At 33.0% G+C, this 16,144-nt stretch overlaps 2 protein-coding genes across 24 annotated transcripts in view; one reads left to right on the plus strand and one right to left on the minus strand.

The window, feature by feature from the left end:
• LOC145330604 (hrp65 protein-like) overlaps window positions 1–16,144 on the minus strand; it is a 118,245-nt gene that overhangs the window by 8,035 nt on the left and 94,066 nt on the right. For all 4 annotated transcript variants that reach the window (XM_080175243.1, XM_080175242.1, XM_080175245.1 and 1 more), the window contains one exon: window positions 2,462–2,568. In XM_080175243.1, the coding sequence (XP_080031369.1) occupies window positions 2,462–2,534 (73 nt within the window). In that variant the 5' untranslated portion in view covers window positions 2,535–2,568. Of the gene's footprint in view, window positions 1–2,461; window positions 2,569–16,144 lie in introns of those variants that run through there.
• Window positions 4,181–16,144, plus strand: part of Stt3B (catalytic subunit 3B of the oligosaccharyltransferase complex) — a 31,603-nt gene continuing 19,639 nt past the window's right edge. For 17 of the 20 annotated variants that reach the window (XR_013883497.1, XR_013883503.1, XR_013883500.1 and 14 more), the window contains exons 1-20: window positions 4,181–4,348; window positions 4,770–4,909; window positions 5,653–5,787; window positions 6,068–6,116; window positions 6,525–6,596; window positions 7,472–7,570; window positions 7,967–8,027; window positions 8,480–8,537; window positions 8,914–8,987; window positions 10,749–10,807; window positions 11,328–11,400; window positions 11,601–11,656; window positions 12,258–12,330; window positions 12,592–12,757; window positions 13,175–13,261; window positions 13,668–13,746; window positions 14,215–14,328; window positions 14,614–14,740; window positions 14,880–14,956; window positions 15,909–15,990. Coding sequence is in view for 2 of the 20 variants with exons in the window: in XM_080175236.1 (XP_080031362.1) it covers window positions 4,313–4,348; window positions 4,770–4,909; window positions 5,653–5,787; window positions 6,068–6,116; window positions 6,525–6,596; window positions 7,472–7,570; window positions 7,967–8,027; window positions 8,480–8,537; window positions 8,914–8,987; window positions 10,749–10,807; window positions 11,328–11,400; window positions 11,601–11,656; window positions 12,258–12,330; window positions 12,592–12,757; window positions 13,175–13,261; window positions 13,668–13,746; window positions 14,215–14,328; window positions 14,614–14,740; window positions 14,880–14,956; window positions 15,909–15,990 (1,717 nt within the window). In the remaining 18 variants the exon portion in view is untranslated. The remainder of the gene's footprint in view (window positions 4,349–4,769; window positions 4,910–5,652; window positions 5,788–6,067; window positions 6,117–6,524; window positions 6,597–7,471; window positions 7,571–7,966; window positions 8,028–8,479; window positions 8,538–8,913; window positions 8,988–10,748; window positions 10,808–11,327; window positions 11,401–11,600; window positions 11,657–12,257; window positions 12,331–12,591; window positions 12,758–13,174; window positions 13,262–13,667; window positions 13,747–14,214; window positions 14,329–14,613; window positions 14,741–14,879; window positions 14,957–15,908; window positions 15,991–16,144) is intronic. The other 3 variants (XR_013883513.1, XR_013883515.1, XM_080175238.1) reach the window with 1 other exon arrangement.

Raw genomic sequence — 16,144 nt, forward strand, 5'->3', positions numbered from 1 at the left:
AATTCGAATGTAGAGTAATGTATAAGTAAGAATCTTCCTGTTTATTTCAAACTTCTTAAGATTATTTCAGCAAATATTAAACAGCTAAGCATTAACTTCGTATTAAGAATTCTTAATATTAGTTTTTCTATACTTCAAAGCAAGTCAAATTATCCTTTTCTACCTTCACTCTCATAGATATTGTCATCCTTGATGAAAACAAAAAAAAAAGGATTTGGAAAACGTGTAGCTTATTTCACATTTGGGATAGTAACGCAGCAATTTTTCTATCATTGTAATGATCAAGCAGTTTTTAATACTACATTTAAAACAGACTTCTTAATTAACAGCAACTTGCGAACGTAGAGTAGCGCATCCGATTGTTGAATGAGATAATAGGTTCGAATATATGCCCTGAGCAGTGTCATACATAAACATTATATCAACTAATTGCAGCATTGACAGTCCATGCGCGATATTCAAAGCAACAGTAGATGGATAGCCCCCCTCCCCCCCAAAAAAAATAGGTTAAACGCATCCTGACACTGATTAGCAATCAAAGGTTTATTTTCTGCAATAGCATTAGTTGAGAGGTTAATGCTTTCGGACCAACAACGATCAGAACATCAAAAATTAACACAAAAATTTCTTTTTTAAAGATATCTATTTTCTTTCATAATCGTATGATAAAAACGTATATATTAAGCGAAAAGCCTATTAAACAGCATAGCATTAGAATCTTTAGTGCTATGATAAAAACTAGCGGCTTCGCCCCTAGCCTCTAGGGACTTTGCCCCAAGAGGTGATCAAAAAAAGTGTAAGGTGAAATTCGTAAAAAAAAAAAAAATAAGGACCAAGGAAATCTTCCACAAAGGAAATCTTCCACAAAGGAAATCTTCTACAAAGGAAATCTTCTACAAAGGACTAAGGATATCTCCTACAAAAAAAAGGACCAATGATATCTCCTAAAAAAAAAAATGGGGAGTTGATTTTTTTTGTTTTTTGGGGGGGTGGCCCCAAAAAATAGCTTAAAACCACCACAGGACCAATAGGTATATACCCTGAAGAGTATAATCCAATCGGTTCAGTGGTTACCGAGATCTTAAGGGACAGACGGACAGACATCGTTCTACTTTGTATTATAGATAAAAAACGAAAGACGAGTAGCACAGCAATGTTGTAAACGACAATTCTTATTTACAGTGAAGCTATGCTGACAAATCCTTACGACCAAGATTAATACTTATCAATACTGTTACTTTTTTTTCTAGATTATTTTCATCGCAGCTTTTTTTCTTGTTTGCTTGAATGGTAATTTATCCAAAGTTACTTACTTCTTTTTCTACTGTTATATGATGAAATTCTTTCAGTTACTGACTTTTTATATTATAAGGGACATAGTGTAATAGCTATAATCATAAGAGGAAGCTTAATTAACTTAAGATAAAAAAATATATCTTAAAATGCCCAAAGCAGAGGATACATGTTAAATAGTTTATAGCAGCAATTAAATGGAAATATATTAAGTAAACGAAGGAAATAAAATTGCATAACATGATTTCTAAATAACCCCCCTTTATCAGTCCTTAAAATAAAAATTACCAGTAAATGGTTTAGGAATGGCAAAATATAAACAAAATAAAATTTCAGTTTAATACTAACATAAGTCCATTATTATTCTATTACTTTAAAGGGAATCTAGAGGATGCCGTAACTTAGATTAATCATTATTAGCTTTAAGACAAATTTCGCTTTTTTACTGAAAAGAAAATAATATTAAACAAATACATATATTAATAAACAATCCTTTAGGGCAACAATAGTTTTGTCTTCTCTTTGATATTAAGATTTCAGTTTTTAATGTCTCTAGCATAAATAATATCATATGTAATAATTTAGATTAGATAGATTTATAGAGAAGAACAAATAAGAAAAAGCCCAGGAATGTTTCAAGTCGAAGGAAAAGCTTTGAACATTTTATTTTTCATAATACATAATTGAGCTTAAAAAACTGTCTTTTCAGAACTTTAGCTTCGACTTTTATTGATATTTATACGTCTTTTTGAGATTATATATTTTTTTTCCGAAATATATTTTTAATAGGAAATTATGACATTTTATTAACAGAGGTTTTTTTAAGATATCAAATAATCTTTTTTTTTTGAATCTAAGATAAAGTTGAACAGCAATTTATAAGGGGAGTAAAAATTATAATTTAGATCTTGTAAAAAAAGATTCTAGGGCCCTTCAATCTTACATAAGAAATTTATTTACCAGAAAAATAAGCATAGTTTCAAATAAATTGCCATTTAACTTGACTACCTATTCATGAAGGATTTCAGAATTCTTTTAAAAGCCGGAAAAATTTCATCTGTGAAAGTCTTTTCTTTTAATTAGGGCCTTTAATTTAAGACTTATTCATAATAAAACCTTATTTGGATAATATTTAAGATTTGCAGATAAAATTGGAAAAAATTCTTACCTCCGCCTCTGGGCCCACCACGTCCGCGGAAGTTACCGCCGCCGCCACGTCCTTGGTGCATAACATCAGCCATGGTTCTGTAGTTGTGTGTGTGTAAATTAAATTTCTGAAAATGAAAAAATCATAATATTATTGGATTGTTTGTATGTTAAGATCTCACGAGCAACTAAATTAATATTAGCCACGGGAAAGTTTCAAGCTATTTAATTTGATTAGTAAGAGAGAAATTTCAGTTCCTCCCAATCCCTTTGTAGAACTCAAAGCCCCTAGAGGCAAGGAAAATTTAACAATAAATAAAGATACCCTATCCCTCCCCCAAAATACACATTTTAAATATTTCCATTCATTAACAAGGAGGATTCTTTCCATGTAATTGTAAAATGTATATAGCAAATAAAATTAGGCTATATTAGGTAATCCAGATTAAACCAGATATAAAATAATGAAAATCCTATTACAAAATGAAAAAAATGTAAGTCCTCTAATAAATTAAGTCATAAAAAGAGATAAAATAATTAAAAATAGGTTAAAACTAGCAATTTATAATATAAATATTTAGAAAAGTAAACGTATTGAAACGGCAAAAAAACATGTAAAAAACACAATATAATGGACAAAAATTAAAATAAAACTAATCACAAGAAAGCATTACATCTAATAAACATCATTGGAACATGAAAACGGCACAATAACGACAAATAACGGCTTAAAACGCCAAAAATCGGCGGAAAACGTTATAAGTGATCTGACTCGTCTAACGACGCCATCAAAAGAGAAAGGTGAAAGGAAGAAAAATGGAAATTTGATAAAAAGGGGGAGGGGAATATATTTTGGGGGGAGGGATCAAAAAGTGGAGGATAAGTAACGTTTAAACAATGAAGTAAATTTTCAAAAAGTATTTCTAATTATAAATTTTATTTTCGATAAAACTTCATAATTAAGCATTAAATTTTGAAAAAAAACATAAAATATTTATATATATGATTTTATGAAATCAAAAAATTAAGCTTATTTGTAAGAAATTAAAGGGGAATATTTTGGAGGAGTATCTAGGACAAGGCAGGTGAGCCCAAGAAAGGGAAGGCAATAGAAATCGATTACTTTCTAAAATGGCGGACAGCTGTTGCCAGAAAAAGAATATCAAAAATTCACCTAAAAAATTTAACTATTTATATACAAGCAGAGAATCATTTGTTTGTTTTATATGTTAATTTTAAGAAAAAAAATATATTTCGAAAAAATTATTTTTTAAAAATCTGGCAACTTGCCTCAGGGCCAATTTCCCTTCATTCCCTTCTACCGATAGCCAATGAAAAGATGGAGGGCATGTCATGTGATCATAACGAATAACCAATTACAAAGCTTCAATGTATTCACGTGACTTTCAAGGAAATGAAGATTCACCTCTCATATAAGGAACAAAATTGTTACGTAAAAACTTAATAAAACTAAGTTTTAAGAAATATTTTAGAGGAATTATAAAAAAGTTTTTAAGAAAGAGAAATGTTAAGTTAATAATTACCTATCTTTCTGTCAGAGATATTAAAAGTTGGGTTAAAAGTAACTTTTAAATGTCGTCTTTGAAGACAGAAAAATAAAACAAGTTTATTAACATTTGATTGACCAATAAGAATTGAGCTATTTGTTTCTAAACCGCTTTGTCATTCTCTTATTGGTCGAATTTTTCTTGTATTTTCTCTGGTTGCTTACAATATTTTGTAGATTTTCTTGTATTGGTGGATTTTGTGCATATTTACGTGGAACTCGGGTCGGGGCATTGATTAGGCTTTAGAAGCAGACGAAATTGTTGGTGTGTGAGTTTCGTTGCAAAGGAGGGGAGCCGACTAAAAAATGACGTCTCACGCCGAAAGTCCGGCGTTTCAACGGGTAAGATTCGGTGATTTTTACAGACGGAAGCCGGTTTTTTAACATTCAAATTATAGATACTTATGTCACTTGGCAAAACATATCTAGTAATAAAACTTATTTTTCAACATAGCAAAGTACTACGTCCGTCAGTATATAGGAAACGTTAATTTCTTGGCTGCTATTTAAGATTGCTACAGTTTTTGTGAAGATTCCATGTATAAATGAATTAGCAATATCCTTTAAAGTTAAATGGCCGGTTTGACGTCAGTCCTTCTATCAATCAAAGACATGTTTTTTGATTTATAAAGTTTCTTGAGTTTTTATAACAAATTTTTCTGATTTCACTCTAAACCTGCCGGCCGTCCGTTTGCCAATACATGTTTATTTACATTCAAGAACATCTTTCCTCTGCGACATATAATATTTATATTTTGTTTAGACGGGAACGTTCCTGAACCCAGCGGGATCCAAGAGCCTGATTGTGTTTGTTGTGCTGGCCCTTGCCTGGCTGGCAGGATTTAGCTCCAGGCTCTTTGCAGTCATCAGATTTGAAAGTATCATCCACGAGTTCGATCCATGGTAAGTGGCAGGGATCTAAAGGGATAAGACAATGGCAAATAAATTGATGTACATCCCCAATAACGATACACTAAATAACCCTTTCTGTAGATTACCATTAGGGGTACGTTAAAACGTTTAAACACTCAACTTAATGAACCAACAAATCAAAATTTAACAATTTCCGAAAGTTATTAGGCCAACGAATTAGCAAACTTTGGGGACACTCTTTAATAAGCCTAATGTCCCCTCCCTCCATGGGCTAGTGATAACATTTCAGCTACCTTTTGATTTTCAATTTTTTTTTCAAAGTTTATACTTTATTTATTTTATTGTTGGATCATACACATTATAACAGTATCTATAAGTCTAAAAATGGCTATAAATCGATCTCAAAATTACTTTAATACAGGGTGCTTACAACGGATATACATATATTATTAAGCTTTGCTTGTATCACAGTGCCTATATTAATCTATTTAAAAATCATTAATTCAAAAATCAGATGAATAGAATAATTAACTAATATCATTAGAAAAGTGTTGTTTAAAAGTATATAGAAAAAACGTGCATGTTTCAAATTGACGTTCTAATTCATCCTATTTTAAAATGAGGGAGGTTTTGTTTGTTGAACCAATTAAAATCTTAAATTTAGGGGAGCTTATTATAGGTTCCGTGTTATATTTTCCTATTACAACTGATAAATATAGTTAATACGATGAAAACCCTACTTTGTCTACCTGTTAAGCTATCCTTCTATCTAGGTTCAACTACCGAGCCACGGCGCATATGGTGGAGCATGGGTTCTACGACTTCCTCAACTGGTTCGACGAGCGGGCCTGGTATCCCCTGGGCAGAATTGTCGGGGGTACCGTCTATCCCGGGCTCATGATTACTTCAGGAATGATACTTTAATGATTTCTAATCATTAATCAGAAAAACAAATGGGGGAAATGTTAAATTACCTTAGTAAAGTGTTTTTCTATGTATATTCTTTTTTTTTGGGGGGGGGGGGTGGGCAAGAGGAGGTGTTTATTTCATTCCACCTCACTGGCCTCTCTGACGAAAAAGTAACAAAGGCCAGCATAAAGATTCCCTTAATCAACGATATCATACAGGACATAAAAACTAATTCAACTACATATAGAAAAAGGAAGAAATAAAAGTATCATGATGATTAGGGTCCATTCATTATGTTCTCTCACTTCTAAATATTCCTGTTCACATTAGGAAAGACATTATATAAATAAATCAGACTTTTAAAGATGATATATTTATAACATTATGCCAACTTTTCACAGAAATCGTCATTTTAAATACAAAAATAAGAAGAGTTCTTCGTCTATTAAGTACAATTAAAGTTTAAGCTTAAAATGATATAATAGTCCGTTTTCTTAAACAAGCTGATCTAAAATAAGTGTGGTTAGGTTACTGTACTCCGTTCAGTTACCAATCATGAAGTACGCAAAAGTTTTATAATGGTTTCATAAATAAACTGATGTGGACAATGCGTCATTTTTAACATAGGTTATAAGCTGTCGTAGTAAACCGATGAAAGGCAGGGTTGCCGTTTTAAAATTCATTTAAATTAGCATAAAAGGCCTGTTTCTGACAAATGATAAAATGTCTAAAATACAGGGATATCTGTGTGTTTTTAGCCCCACTTTTCAGTGGGCTAACCGCAATCTCTACATACTTCTTAACAAAGGTATTTTATTAGATTATCATTTAATTTTGTCTTTGTATGATTTTAATTCCTAATGTTTGAATTAGGGTTGGGCCGGATATCCGGTGTGGCCGGATATCCGGCCATTTTCAATATCCGGCCGGATACCGGATATTGAAACTATCCGGCCGGATATCCGGCTATAACTTTTTTTTATATTTTACACCAAAAATCTCTGCTTTTTAAAATTTTAAATGGCTATAATTTTCTTATTATTGAAGCTAGAAGAACATTTTTTGAATATGTTTATCTTTATGTAAATTTTGTATATGAAATCTCAAAAGTTTATTGATAATTTTTTTTGCTACTTTAATATCTGGTAATTTAGCCGGTTATCCGGCCGGATATCCGGTAATTTGGCAGGATAACCGGATATTTGCCGGATATCCGGCATTTGAAATCAGCCGGATATCCGTTATCCGGCCAAAAAAGTATCCGGCCCAACCCTAGTTTGAATTTAGATTTTGGTAATGTATAGTTTCTTAAAAACGAAATTGGAAGCTCAATTTACTGTTTATAAAAATCTAAATTTCAAGGTTAAGAATACTGCGATACATCGTTATTTGTTAACAATTTTATCCACACTGATGAGTGGAAAAAGTTTACTCATTCAAAGTTTTCAAAGAATTAAAAATTGAAAATAAGATGATATGTATGTCTCCAGAATAATAAAAACATATTTTTACATAAGCTTAGACTTAAGGTTTCTATGTAGTTAAGTTATAAAATAATTCCTTGATCTTGTGCCACTAAATTTGCCATTTTAACACTAATAGAGACCATTAATTAAAAAATTTAAAAAGGTAAAGATCCTTTAGGCATTTTATTTGCCCCACTGTGATACCTTTTTATTGTAGGAGTTATGGTCAGAAGGAGCAGGCCTGTTTGCTGCCTGTTTTATTGCCATTGTACCTGGATACATCAGCCGTTCCGTTGCTGGCAGCTACGACAATGAGGTAAACGTCCATTGCGGGCGGAATGACTGACAGATAACCTACCAGAGGCATCACACCACAAACAAACTTTTATTTCATAGGAGGAATTTTTGTGAGTTAATTAGGAGGGTGGCGGTGGGGTGTTGGCCCACCTTCCTAAAGAAGCATTTAGCTTTGTCTGAACCAACAATCCGCTTCCTCTAAAGTTTGTGCAGCCGTTTACGAGATCTTTCTAGAAATATAGACAGGGAGTAAACATTTACATTAGGCATGATAGCTTTCAAATTTGGCTAACCTTTTGGAATAAGCTTCAGTAATTAGATGAAATTTTATTACATTTCCCCTTCGTGTACGTTAAAATGTTTTTTATTTCACTTCCTACAGAAGACAATAATTGTAATTGTGCTTTAATTTCAGGGTATTGCCATTTTCGCCTTGATGTTCACTTACTACCTGTGGATCAAAGCTGTTAAAACAGGCATGGCATTAGCTATTTACAATGCAAGATATGGGGGTTGGGCATTGCTCACCATCTTTGTTTATTTTGCTCTTGTGTTAAATGGATTTAGAGTTGAGTAATCAAATAACCTGTTAATATGAAGGCTAGTTATTATGTTAAATAGTAAGAATTGTGTGAAAATGTCGCATTTATTTTTCCTCGCTGAATCAGACTATTTTGAGACCCAAAAAGTGAGTTACTTTTGATTTAAGTCAACTTAAACACAATCTTAACATTTATTAGGTAAAATGTTAAGAAACTATAACCTCCCAATCAAATGAGGTTGTTCTAATAAGAGTTTATTACTTTATATTGATATTATTTTGTATTGATCAATAATACCTAGTCTTAACTATTTTTAATTTTAATAAAATTCTGAATTTTTAAGTCTTTAGAGGTGACACTAAAAATTAATGGTTAATGCCTGACAGGATCAGTGTACTGGGGAGCCTGGACAGCCCTCTCATACTTCTACATGGTTTCTGCTTGGCACGGATACTTTAACATCATCATAATGCGTTCATTAATCATTTTGAAAAGACAAAATGATTAATCAAAATGTGATAATATTCCAAGAAAGACAATTTTAATTCTTTTTTATTAATTTGAAAAAGTGGTAGTTGCACGAAGCGCATTTAAACTTGAATTTAGTGAACAGCAAATTTTTTCAGTTCAAACTACTAATAAAAATTCGGCGGATTGTCAACCCTACTTTTTATAATGGATATACCATCGGTTCAGTCGTAAGCTCCTAGTTAGATCCTAACGGACAGACTAAATAATATAGAGTTTTCATATTCCATTAGTTCAGCTGGACACCCTAACCCTGCGGGGCCACAATGTTAAAGTATCCTACTGTGTGCAGGGGCGGCTATGTGTTTATTATCAATTTGATTCCTCTACACGTCTTTGTTCTTCTCATCATGGGCAGATTCTCTCAGGAATATTATTCTAACATAAGGAATTATAAAGGGGGGAGGCGGATGTGCCACTTTTTGAAACCAAAAGTAAAACGGGCATGATCTCAGCCTATAAAAGAGTTACAGCTCTAAAATCCAGCAGTTGCTTTTGTGAAGAACAATATGGAACTTTGAAGAAACAGCGGCGGAACCGCCGCTCCCTTCGAAAACCGCCGTTTCCCGCCTTTTTTGCCTTTTCTTGCCATAATAGGCAATTTTCAATCAACTGAGATAAACTTTTTTTCATAAAAATTTCGCTTATATTTTCATTTGACACTTGTAAGATTTTTTTAATATTGACAGGTTTGAAATATTACAAGTGTCACGTGAAATAATAGGGGAAATTTTTTATGAGAAAAAAAGTTTATCTGAGATCATTGAGAACTGTCTAATTTGGCGAAAAAAGGCAAAAAAATCAGCGGGAGCGGGGGTTCCGCCGCCGTTTCTTCACAGTTTCATATTGTTCTCCACAAAAGCAACTGCTGTGCCGAATTTTAGAGCTGTAACTCTATTATGGGCTGAGATCATGCCCGTTTTACTTTTGGTTTCAAAAAGTGGCACATCCGCCTCCCCCCTTATAAATACCTATAAATTTATAATATTGAAGGTATTTTATTGCTTTGCATCAAAGTTATAGTTATTCCTAGAATTTTTATAAAAACGAAATAGTTGGCTACCTCAGGGAGTAAGGGAGGGGACAATGGATCGAATATTCAATTTTTAAGGAGTCTCAGACTTTGGGGACTGGCTTAAAGGGAATGTGCACGAATACAGCGGATTCTTACTGATTTTGGGGACTTGCGCATCAATGCCCCGCTAACTAGCTGAGCTAGTTTTGAATATGCAGACAGAAAAGTTTGTTATTTATCGCTGGTTTTAACAAATATTTTTTCCCAAGAAAATGTCTTTTCATGTATAGAAACTCTACTGTGATATTTATGTATTAAATAATCTAAGAACCGCTTGAGTTTAGGGGTCAGTTATAAATATATCAGAAGGGATGAGGTAGTTCTAAACAAGATTTTTCTAGTGATTAATTACAGAATGTTTACTACATTGTGATGTGTTGATAATTTAGTTTTCAAGTAAATGATTTTTTTCTTAGAACTAATTTTGTTCTAAATTAGGTTACCATGATCCCTTTACAATTTTGGTAAAATTTTCTTGATAAATCTGGTTTTCATTGCTTTTCAGCGAACCCTCTTAAATTGAATTAATTGCCCATTGTCCCCTCCCTTACTCCCTGTGCCTACCTAGTCAATTTAATCATGCTTGTCAGTTGGACAGACAAATCCTAGACAGAATTTGGTTGTGATAATAGAAATATCAATCAATATTTTTCCAATATGGTTTTGAAACCTGTTAATATTAGCTGGATTAGAACCGGTTCATAGCCTACTGAAATATCATGTATTAAATCGTATTCGGCCCGTTGGAGCCAACAAATCTGGTTTGAACCTTATAATTTTTCATTTTAATATTCGAGGAAAGCTGTCTCTAATACAATGCGATTTATAACTCAAACTTTTATTCTTCAGTTATCATATTTTATTTATTTCATTATAAAAACATCTGTTCATTGTATTAATAGAGAACAATCAAATAGATTATTTTGTTCAACAAGAGTGACAACATTCAAAAGTAACGAAGCACAATAATAGAATTTAATAATAATAATTTAAGTAAAAAATATGAAGATTTCGTCATTATAAAGAATATTTGTTAAAATAATAAAATTTTTAGAGAATTTATGTGGCGTACAACTCTTTCTTCATTATTGGGTTGCTTTGCTCTATGCAGGTTTGTATTTAAAAACGATCTTTTTTCAATTGATGTAAACTGGTTCTTACTTTATAAAAACATCTAGTACAATTTATAAAAAATACACACGACTTTCTTTAACATTGGCAATTCCTGGAAAACAAAAAAGGAATAATATAATCTTTAATTTTCTTATCCGTGGTTAACTTTTGGTAAACAGTACTAGAAATATTTTTTTACTCTAATGGTTTGCACAAAAAAAAATATGGCTTAAAACCTTCATAAATAATGTTAAACTTTCCTGAAATGGTGAACTTATTCTGTCAGAGTAAAAAAATGGATATATTTTAGTGTGGATGTATAGCACCCAACCGCCTGTAGCATAAAACTTTACTATTAAATTCGTGAAAAATAAAAACCGATCGGTCCAGCCGTTTACGAGATTTTTTTTACTAGTAAAGAAAATGGGACGAAATCACAGTTTCCAACATTGATTTCAATGTCAGTAATCACCTTACCCCCGCCCCATGCCACTGACCCAACCTCTGTTCTATTTTAGATTCCATTTGTTGGATTCCAGCCAGTGAAGACAAGTGAACACATGGCCTCGGCGGGAGTTTTTGCACTTCTACAGGAAAATTATTAAACTTTGGAGTTCGATTAGGAAGAGAGGGGGACACTAAGCTGAAAATAACACCTGTACCCAAAGTTTTAACACGTTTCTCATTATTTGGGGTAAAATGAAACTAATTCGCACATCAAACTGACATACAAACTTGCATCCAACTACATGTACAGAAATTAAACTCCAAATTTTACTTTATTGGTTTGTAGGCTGTTGCTTTTCTCAATTATCTCAGAGGATTCTTAACCAAGTCAGATTTCAAGGTAAATATATCAAAAGCTTTCTAATGTATACAAAAATCTTGATTAATTTTCAGGGGTGTATATTCTACATGGGATCCCCTGCTCAGAGGGGGGGAAAAAAAATAAAAAATAAGTGGTTGGAGGGAAAAAAATGAAAAAAATTAAGAAAACTGAAAACATTTTTTCCATTTCCCCCCCTCCTTGGTGAATAAAACTTTTAAAAATGTGTGGTAGGAGGGATAAAATAAATAAAATATAGAGTTCTTTAAATATTTTTCCATTTTCCCCCTACTTGGTGAGAAAAAACTAGGGGGGGAAGAAAAATAAAAAAAATTGTAGCAGGGGAACAAAAATAAATCTTGTGCAGAATATACACCCCTGTTAATTTTTGTACAGCAATCTAACCCATGCTGGGCCCTCGGACCCTCAGCCCTTTTGGGGCAAAAATTATAATTGAAATCAGGAATGAAATCCTTTAAAATTATGATTTTTAGTTCGGATTTATCCGGAATTCTAATCCGGTTTTAATATATCCGCCAAATTTGGACAATTCGACTATAATCGGAAACGGATTTTGTGAAAACTGTCTCTCAGGTCACCACTGAAAATTATATATTTTTAGGTTTTCTTCTTAACAGCTGGTACAGCTGCGGCCGGTCTGGTGTTTACAGCCGTTGTGGGACTCACATGGGCAGGTAAGACGTCAGGGATGTATATTCTGCACAAGATTCAAGTTTTTCTCCGACTGCAAAATATTTAATTTATTCAAATGAATCGCTTTTAGAAATTAAATTCCCTCGCATTTTTTTACTTAAGCCAAAAGTAGATTGATACATAAATTGACATAGCTAGAAGATTGATTATCATTTATACCTAAGTTTAGTAGGTAAATAGATTGACAAGTTTGCTGTTAAAAAATGTTAACAAAATATCCATTATTCAGCTATTAATTTTAGGAGTGATAGCACCCTGGAGTGGCAGGTTCTATTCCCTGTGGGACACCGGGTACGCCAAGATTCACATCCCGATTATTGCCAGCGTGTCTGAGCATCAGCCCACAACCTGGTTCTCTTTCTTCTTCGATCTACACGTTCTGGCATGCGTTTTTCCCGTTGGGTTATGGTAGGTTTTTTTTAAAAACTTAAGCAAAGTTGCTCTATAAAATATGCAAATAAATCAATAGGTATGTCTGTCGGTTAGGTGTTTTCTTGTGTTGTTATTAACAAACAATAAAATATAATAAAAATTGTATCAAAAAATGTTAAAGTTGATACAGATTAAATCCCAATTTATGCATCGTATTACAGACAACTTTCCGTGGATATTAAAAAATACAAGATTAAAATTAGTTTTGTTAACCCCGAGAGGCCGAAAGCCCGAGATAACTAAGCGAATTCGTAGCCATACTGAAAATAATATTCCTAAACAAAAAATGGAATTCATATAATGGTATTAGTTCAAACAAAATAGAAATGTGGATAAATTCCTATTTAGGTACTTTCTACGTTTATCAATATCTGAAATTTTTGTTTTTCATAGGTACTGCATCAAGAATGTCAATGACGAAAGAGTATTCATCATTCTGTATGCAATTTCAGCTGTTTATTTTGCTGGGGTTATGGTTAGGTAAGAATGATAGATAGATTGTTAAATTATTTGATTGATTAATAGATTAGGTACTTGAATAAGATTGGTAGAAATACTTATGATCAGATAGAGTTGTTAAAGAGAAATTTTGTCAAATTTTAGTAGGAGATATATGCCCCTAAAATTTTATAGGTTTAAAGGATGGAAGGGGTGTGGGAGGGGAAGTTGACCCTTTACTTTAAGTTTTATCCAAAGTAGTACGGTTTTGTGTCAGAAGCTTAAGATCTCGAAATTTCTTTGGGGTATAAAGGTATTGAGGTTATTTTTGTTTTATTTTTCTGACCACCCTCGCCAAGCTTGATTGTGAAGGAGAACCATATTATTTCATTTCATCCTTCGCCACGGACAGACAGGAATCAAGTCACTAAAATTGATGTTTATTTAGATTGATGTTGACACTAACTCCGTGTGTGTGTATTCTATCTGCTATTGCCTTCAGTAAACTATTCACTATCTATCTAAAGGTATGTTTTTTATAAGCTGGGATTTTGGATATTGTATTTTCTTGTATTAAGATGAGATACAACGGTGCCTTTCCTTAAAAGTGCTTACGAGCAATAAAACACCTAGCCTCTTTTTTTTAAAAAACAATATAAAAGTAAGGGGAGTGGAAGTATTTGTTTTTCTCTGAGGTCTGTTGAACTACTTCGTTCCATATAATATATATAATATAATTTGACCCTAACTAGCCAAATATAAAAATTTAACAAAGAATGAATGTACCCTTGCAATAATGCGTAGATACATGTAAATAGATATAACATTTTGCCCAAAAGCAATGCAAAATAAGGTTGATTATTTAAGAACTTTATTATTACTTTTGGCAGATAATGCCAATAAATTACTAAACCAATTTACAAACATAAATAAGGTTTTCATTTTTTTTTCTCATCCCTATCCCGACACGGAAGGAAACTGTGGCTAATTTGCAGGGATCATTTTTCAAGGATGATGAAAATCCAAAGGACGAAGATCCCGAGACAAATGAGAAAAATGGGAGGCTGTACGACAAGGCCGGCAAGATGAGAAAGATGAAATATGAACAGGTATAACAACGTCTCTTTTTTTGGCGGCAAAATTTAGGCATTTCTGTTAACTACTAGCGGCTTACTACCTAGAGACCTCTAGTGGGATTTCAATGAAAGGGCAACTAGTTCATCCACTTTCATTTTTTCTTATTTTTAAATTGGGAGGGAGGGGGTGATCGGAGGTATGCGCCTCTTAAATAGTTTAAACTAACTAAGGAAAACCATTTCGGTCCAGTGGTTAGCGATATGCAAATCTACGGAATTATATCCTGTTACTTTTATACAATGATTTTAAATATTCAGGGCAAGGGAGATGATCTTGGAATGAACCTGCGGATGATTGTTGTGCTTGTTGTATTGCTGTTGCTGATGATGTTTGCTGTCCACTGTACCTGGGTCACCAGCAACGCCTACAGCAGTCCCAGCATAGGTATTGTAATTTTCTTGCATTCTATTATATGTAGACTCGTAGAATAATCACGCTTCGCAATGGGGTAATTATGTTTGTTTTCATTGGGGGTAATTATAATAATGAAATTAAAATATTTTTGCATATTGTTATCTTTCAGTGTTGGCTAGCTATGGAAATGATGGTTCCAGACAGATTTTGGATGATTTCAGGGAGGCTTATTACTGGCTTTGGCAGGTACGTACAGGCAGATAGAATAATAGATAGGAAAAGAGAAAAAGACAAATTGTCAGAGAAAAATAAACGTACAGATTTACATACACCATATAATAGAGTGACAAGTAGATATATCTATAATACAAAGTAGAACGATGTCTGTCTGTCCGTCTGAAGCTTAAGATCTCAGTAACTGCTGAAACGATTGGGCTCTACTTTTCAGGGATTATACCTTCTGGTCCTGTGATGGTTTTAAGCTATTTTCTTGGGGGGTGGGACACCCCCAACCCCCCCAAAAAAAAAAATTAAATTTCTTTTTAAAACTAAAATTAAAATAGTGGGGTCGACTACCCCCCCCCCCCAAAAAAAAAAAAAATTTTAATTTTTCTTTTAAATCTAAAATACGAAAAATTGGTTTGATTAAACTTCTTGGGGCAAAGCCCCTAGAGGCTAGGGGCGAAGCCGCTAGTATATATAAATAGGCGGTCAGGCAAGTCAAATAAGTTTACACGACAGATAGACCGACAGACAATTAGACATGTAATTGTAGAGTGTAGAAAAACGTTCACAACAACAAATATTTAGAGAAAAAAGTGTCTTATGTAGCATGAACGCTAGACCAACGGACCAAGTAAAGGGGGGGGGGGTTTAATGCAACCATCTCGTAATCAGTGAGCAAATGGCACTTAGAATTCGAATTTCGATCTGAACTATTGCATGAGTAATCCAACTTTTTGTTCGATTTAGGGAAAAATAGACCTACAAAGGATTACTCATGCAAAATTTCAGATGGAAATTCGAATTCTAAGTGCTATTTGCTCACTGATTACGAGATGGTTGCATTAAAAAAAAACACTTTTGTATACTTTTATATTAAAATAGGAAATATGTACTAAAACATTTAGCTGTCTTTAGTGAATAGCAGCTGAGAAAATATAGGATAATAAATTATATTTATGTTTTTGTGTTACAGAATACCCCCGAGGATGCTAGAGTAATGTCTTGGTGGGATTACGGGTATCAGATAGCGGGAATGGCCAATAGAACCACGCTAGGTATGAAACTATTTATATGTTCCTTAGCAATTAGGGGCTCCCTATTCAAATGGGGGATGGTTAGGGTTGCATGAAAAAGTAGATTTAAACCTACTTAATTAAACTTCAACTGAAAATAAAATATCTACAAACGGGAACTGTGTAATGCTTCTCT

This window comes from Acartia tonsa, chromosome 10 (genome assembly GCF_053477335.1).
Source record: "Acartia tonsa isolate MP-2025a chromosome 10, ASM5347733v1, whole genome shotgun sequence".
Lineage (NCBI taxonomy): Eukaryota > Metazoa > Arthropoda > Copepoda > Calanoida > Acartiidae > Acartia > Acartia tonsa.